This window comes from Lathyrus oleraceus, chromosome 7 (assembly GCF_024323335.1).
Source record: "Lathyrus oleraceus cultivar Zhongwan6 chromosome 7, CAAS_Psat_ZW6_1.0, whole genome shotgun sequence".
NCBI classification, from domain to species: Eukaryota; Viridiplantae; Streptophyta; class Magnoliopsida; order Fabales; family Fabaceae; genus Lathyrus; species Lathyrus oleraceus.
Genome location: NC_066585.1, coordinates 278,231,867 through 278,238,392, shown reverse-complemented (window position 1 = coordinate 278,238,392; position 6,526 = coordinate 278,231,867). Strand labels below are relative to the sequence as shown.

Genomic DNA, 6,526 nt, shown 5'->3' with positions numbered 1-6,526 from the left:
AAAAACAACAACTTTGTGCCTCAAAGCAAGAGTCTCAAACCTGAAAAGAAAATTCTTTCAAAAGTCTTTATAGGTTCTGGTGATATCATAAAGAAATATGATAAATATTTCTAGAAATTTCTTGCTAGAAGCCTGAATAGAAGTTTAATGGCTTCCATGATTTATGGCGTTAGCAGAAACGGATCAATGGGGTATTGGCTATGATTTTGATGACGAATCTGATTCTAAAAAAGATGATAAGCCCAATACTCTCCAGTCATATTTTGTCCCTTCTTGTGGAAAATGGAGTTATTCCTAAAGGTAGAATTGCTTTTAAACCTAAGGCTAAAGTGAAACCTCATTCACGTTTCAATTATGCAAACATGTATACATATCCTACACAAAAACCCAAGTTTGTTAAGAACTCTAAGAAGACTAACCCCAAAGGACCCAGAAAGGTGTGGGTATTTAAGGACAAGATAATATATGTTGCAGATATCCTTAACAACGGAGTTGAGACACTAGCCATGGTACCTGGACATTGGATGCTCGCAACACATGACACGAAGAAGGCATATGTTCCAAAGCCTAGAACTTAAGCCTGAAGGTGTCTCCAGTTTCAGAGGTGATCAGGAAGGGAAGATCATTGGCTCCAAAACAGTAGGTAATGGTACACTCCCTTCCATTACTAATGTTCTTTTAGTTGAAAGATTAATACATAATCTATTGTCCATAATCCAATTAAGTGACAATGGTTATGACATTATTTTCAATCAAAAGTCTTGTAAAGATGTCAGTTAAAAAGATGGCTCAGTTCTTTTCAATCGAAAGAGGAAGAATAACATTTATAAGATAAGACTTTATGATTTTAAGAATCAAAATTTAAAATTTCTTATGTCTGTAAATGAAGAGTAATGGACGTGGCATAGTCGATTGAGCCATGTTAACATGAGGAGTATTTCTCATCTAAATAAGCTTAATTTAGTCAGAGGCCTACCAAATCTGAAATTTGCTTCAGATGCTCATTGTGAAGCGTGTTAGAAAGGTAAGTTTTCCAAAACTTCTTTCAAGGCTAAAAATGTTGTTTCAATCTCCAAACCATTGAAGCTTCTTCACATTGACTTGTTTGGTCTAGTGAAAATTGCATATGTCAATGGTAAGTATGGAGTAGTCATTGTTGATGACTATAGCAGATGGACATGGGTAAAATTTCTCAGACACAAGGATGAGTCACATTTTTTCTACCTTCTGCTCCCAAGTGCAAAATGAGAAGGATCTCAAAATTGTGAAAGTCAGAAGTGATCATGGTGGAAAATTTGAAAACAAATATTTTGAAAAAATCTTTGATGCTAATGGCATTCCCATGATTTCTCCTGCCCTAGAACTCCATAATAAAATGGAGTTGTAAAGGGGAAGAATAGGACTCTACAAGAGATGGCCAGAACCATGATCAATGAGACTAATTTTGCTAAGCAGTTTTGGGCAGAGGCAGTCAACACAGCGTGTTATATTCATAACAAGATCTCTATAAGACCTATTATGGGTAAGAGTCCTTATGAATTATGGAAGAATCTGAAGCCCGACATTTCATATTTTCATCCTTTTGTATGCTCTTGCTTTATACTGAACACTAAAGAGAATCTGAGAAAGTTTGATATGAAGGCACAAAAGTGCATCATGTTAGGGTACTCTGAACGTTCAAAAGGCTATAGAGTATACAACACAGAGACACATATTGTTGAATAATCAATACATGTCAGATTAGATGATAAGCTTGACTCTGAAAAGTCAAAGGTAGTTGAGAAATTTATAGATCTGGAGATCACTTATTCAGGTTCTGAAGGAAAGACTTCATAAGACAAAGAAGCTGAAGCAAAAGACTTTGAAGCTCCTCAACCAGAAGCTACTGAAGTTCAGACTCCTCTAAGAAGGCACAAATAGAGATCTTCATATTTTGAAGAATTGATTATGGGAGACAAATCTGAACTTGTCAGAACCAGATCCTCATTCAAACCTTCTAAAGAGACTCTTCTGGGTTTGGTGTCTCTAATAGAGTCTACATCAGTTGATGAAGCGCTTCTGGATACATAATGGATTCTGGATATGCAAGAGGAACTCAATGAATCATCTAGATATGATGTGTGAGGTCTAGTGCCAAGACCCAAAGGAACTCATGTTATTGGAACAAAGTGGGTCTTCAGAAACAAGTTGAATAAACAATGAGAGGTAGTAAGAAATAAAGCTCAACTAGTAGCATAAGGTTATAGTCAGCAAGAGGGGATTGACTATATAAAAACCTTTGCACCAGTTGTCAGGTTTGAGTCTATTCGTCTTTTAATTTCCTTTGTTGTTAATCATAACATCATCTTGTATCAGATGGATGTTAAAAGTGCATTTCTGAATAGATACATTACTGAAGAAGTGTATGTACACTAACCCCCTAGTTTTGGAAATCCTAAAAATCCAGGTTTTTTTTCAAACTTAAGAAATCATTGTATGGTCTGAAACAAGATCCCAAAGCATGGAATGAAAGACTAAGCAATTTTATTTTAGAAGATGATTTCATCAGAGGGGAGGTTGATACAACTCTTTTCTATAAGTCATTCAAAAATGATATTCTTCTTGTTGTTCAAATTTACGTTGATGATATCATTTTTGGTTCTGCTAATGCTACTTTGTGAAAGGAATTTGCTAAGTCTATGCAGGTAGAGTTTGAGATGAGTCTGGTGGGAGAAATCAAGTTCTTTATAGGTATTCAGATCAATCAAAGTCCAGAAGGAATTTACATCCATCAGAGAAAGTACACCAAAGAGCTTCTGAAGAAGTTTGACATGTCAGAATGCAAGATGTCAAAAACTCATATGCATCCTACATGTATCCTTGAGAAGGATGAGGTAAGTGCTAAGGTAGAACATAAGGTATACAGAGGTATGATTGGTTCTCTTATATACTTAAATGCTTCTATACCTGACATTTTGTTTAGTCTCTGTTTGTATGCTCTCTTATCAGATCCTAGAGAGTCTCACTTAACAACTGTTAAGAGGATCTTCAAGTATCTGAAAGGTACAATTGACCTTAGCTTGTGTTATAAAAAATCTAAATACTACAAGCAGGTGGGTTATTGTGATGCTGATTATGCTGGATACATACTATAGCAATAAATTCATGACCATCAAACTATGGATAAGCTTAACGCCAATTAAACCAGAGTCGTCACCGCACTTTTATTATTTCCAAAGGAAAAGGGAAAAGTACGAAGAAAACCCAAAGATAATAAGTTTTCAAATCAAAACTAATAAAATGTCAGAGATTACAGGTAAGGGGGTTGATTACACAGAGGGAAGATGTTAGCACCCAAAGTGTCCTAGGGAGCCCTTTTTGTATGCAAGTGTTTTGGTCAAAATGATGTTTGGAAAAAAAATATAGAGTGGGAGGATGAGAAAAGAATTCATTAATTATATTTTTTTGTTTGACAACACCTTCGATCTTATGCCTACATACCAACATAAAAATGATGGATCAAAACCCTGTAGTTTGTGGTAAAAATTTCAAAGAAGTTGGTGAATTGATTTTAATCAAAAGTTTAAATGAAAAGGCACAAAGGCCAAAGATTTGAATGGGGTTGTTAGTTCTTTTTGTATTTTGAAATTAAAGTCATTATGGTTATGGTCATTCACAAGTTTGATTTAAGAAAAAGTTTAAAAATTCAATGGCATAAGGACAAAGTTTCTAATCATTAAAACATGTCTAAGTTAAAAAACACAAACAAAGAAGGTTTTGAAAAGAGAGAGAGATTTGAAATTAAAGAAGTGGGAGGGGATGAAGAGACTATCCTAGATAAAAATTAAAAGTTAAGAGTTGAATAGATCTAACCAATGGGATGTAATCCAACATACAAGAATGTCATATAGAAACCCATTTTCCTTTGGACCTTAGAAAGCAACAAGCATAAGCAATATCCAAGCAAACCATATGAAGACCAAGGCATCAAATAATATAACCATAATATCCAATCAATAACTCCAATAGATAGTAGTCTTCAATGTCTTCAAATGTATCAGATGAAATATTCCTTGGTGAACTCAGAAGTATCATCAGACATCAATAATAATAACATTACAACAATTAAGCACAAAGACTAAGTGACAGATGAATCAAGGGAACTCAAGGTCTTGCATTAGATGAAAGGCACAATCAAGGATAACTCAGACTTAGATGATGGCATTGGCCAAGTCCTTTAGCATAAGGAATGTTGCCTACTCCTAAGTCCAAAAGTTCAGATTAAGTCCAACAGTCCACCAAGATTTTTTTAGGTTTTTTTTTATTATTAGGTTTTTTAAGGTCCTAAGACCATAGACAAAAACAAAGACAAGCAAACAATATATACAATTACAAGATATGGCTCAAATGAGTAAAGTGAAAAGGACTTGAAACATAAACAAGTTGCATGAAATGTAAATGGCAATGAATGATAAAGGTACTGAATTTAAAGTGCATAAAGTAAATGACTTGAAAGTAAAACAACATTAATAAAAAGTTAGTCAATGGTTAGTCAAATGTTAGTGAAGAGTTTTAATTGTTTAAGTCATTCTTTGGAGAACACTCAACCATTCATTCACAAGTATGAATCCATGAACCAAGACATCATCTATGAGAAGGGCTCCAACTTGGATAAATCAATAAGTATGCCACTAGCTCTTATGAATGAAAAAAAGGTCAAGTTTTCACATAATGCCTTGAAGAATGGGAGACTTACAATCTCACTTACTAGAATGATATGCCTTGTGGGACAAATTTAGCTCTATGTTAAGCAATTGTAATTGGACTTATGTAGAAGTCATAACTATCTGAGGCTGGGCAATAAAAATATAGGTGTTAATGCATGTTAGAGATTTGGTACAAAGAACCAAACTCCTAAAACATACCACACACTACAAAAAAGGGGAGGGGCCTATCTCAGTCAGGCTCATGTTGATTCATCTGACACAAGGTCATTGATGAATCAACTAGCATTTGGATATTAGAGTAATAATTGGTCAATGATGGATTGGGAAATAATAGGGATGCAGATGAAGAGAGGAGGGAAAATAGAAACCCAAATTGATCATAGGAGGAAATTCATCTTTTCAATACTATCCATTCATTTTGGAAGATCAAATGTACATTTTATCAATCCCCTAAATCCAATAGTATTGGTCAAACAAAAGTCAAATCAACCATGAATGAGGCAAACAAAAAGTCAAACATCACAAGACCAATTAAATAGCTCAAAATAATTTTTAAACAATTATAAATTAAAAATCAAATTTAAAATGAATTAAAATGCATTTTAAAATGGACAAAACCTCAAATCCCTTCAAAACACCAAATAAATAGCCAAGGGGTTTATCCTAGGTCAAACAAGGTCAAAGGACCTTAGATAAAAGTTTTCATAATTTTTGGAAAGTCAGAAGTATTTTAAAATATTTAAAAACAAGTCAAAATTTATTTAATTTACAAAAAATATCAAAATTAATCCAAAAAATTATTTTTATTCAAAATATTGAAGAGGAAAATATTTAAAGATTTTTTGTGAAAGTCCCATATTTTTTGGATTAAAAATGAAATTTCTATAAATAAAATAAAATAAGTGGATTAAACAGAAAATCAGAAAATAAAAAGAAATTCAAAAAAATAAGGGCCATAAGATATCCCTCATTAATTGAGGTGGCAGATTTGATGACCACGCGCATAGGAAATATGGTGCGCTCAAGTCAAACGTGCTGCAAACACGGTCATCTGAACCAAGGGACGAGATTAAAACGTTGGAGCAAGATCAGATGGATGGAGACATGCCAACACATCACCGGAGCTAGGGCTCTGGTTATCTTCTCCAATGGACCTCACCAGACTGGTCCACCACCAACCACCAAGAAAATAAAAAGTGAGCATACTATTTTAAAGGAAAAATGCTCAGGAGGTCGAATCTGGCCTCAATTTCTCCTAATTCCAAGTATATTGAAAGATACAAGGATTTGAATTTTGAGGTGCATGATCTGAGTTGCTTCGATTTGACCTCAAAGCAACTCAATATTGTTGCCTACATTTGGTAGGTCTTCAGACAACCAATAAACAAGCAAAATAGTTAATAAATGAGGGAGAATCGAAGAGGAGAAAAATCTAAAAATTCATCTTCAGTTTGCTTCAATTGAGCTTGATCTTGCTTCCAATTTTCTTTGGCTCGACTCTACTAGCTTGCAGGAAGTGAAATGGATCAATGAAAGGCTTGGATTCTTGGAGTTTCAATTCCAAAATAGAATGAGAATTGAAACTCGATTTCAAGTGAAATCTTCAAGTTTATCCTTTAATGGAGGTTAGAGAGGCAATGGTGCTTTCCACACCTTTTGAAAACTTGGCCAAATTTAATAACTTGTGTGCATGGGTGCATGGGAATGCATTAGGCCCAAAATGATGATTGCATTGAGTCCAAATTCACGCACAAACCATGTTGAGATCACATCATGAAGCCATGTAATGGTAATTGGAAATTAAGTTCAAAAGTTGCCAA

At 34.3% G+C, this 6,526-nt stretch overlaps 1 protein-coding gene across 1 annotated transcript; it reads left to right on the top strand.

The window, feature by feature from the left end:
• The first annotated feature begins 2,678 nt into the window (after positions 1 to 2,678).
• LOC127103427 (uncharacterized mitochondrial protein AtMg00810-like) lies at positions 2,679 to 3,134 on the top strand. Its single transcript, XM_051040688.1, has one exon. It carries the CDS (start codon positions 2,679 to 2,681, stop codon positions 3,132 to 3,134), a length of 456 nt encoding a protein of 151 aa, XP_050896645.1.
• Positions 3,135 to 6,526: the final 3,392 nt, after the last annotated feature.

Coding starts and splice junctions, on each gene's coding strand:
- LOC127103427 (XM_051040688.1), top strand. CDS start 2,679: ATGCAGGTAGAGTTTGAGATGAGTCTGGTGGGAGAAATCAAGTTCTTT.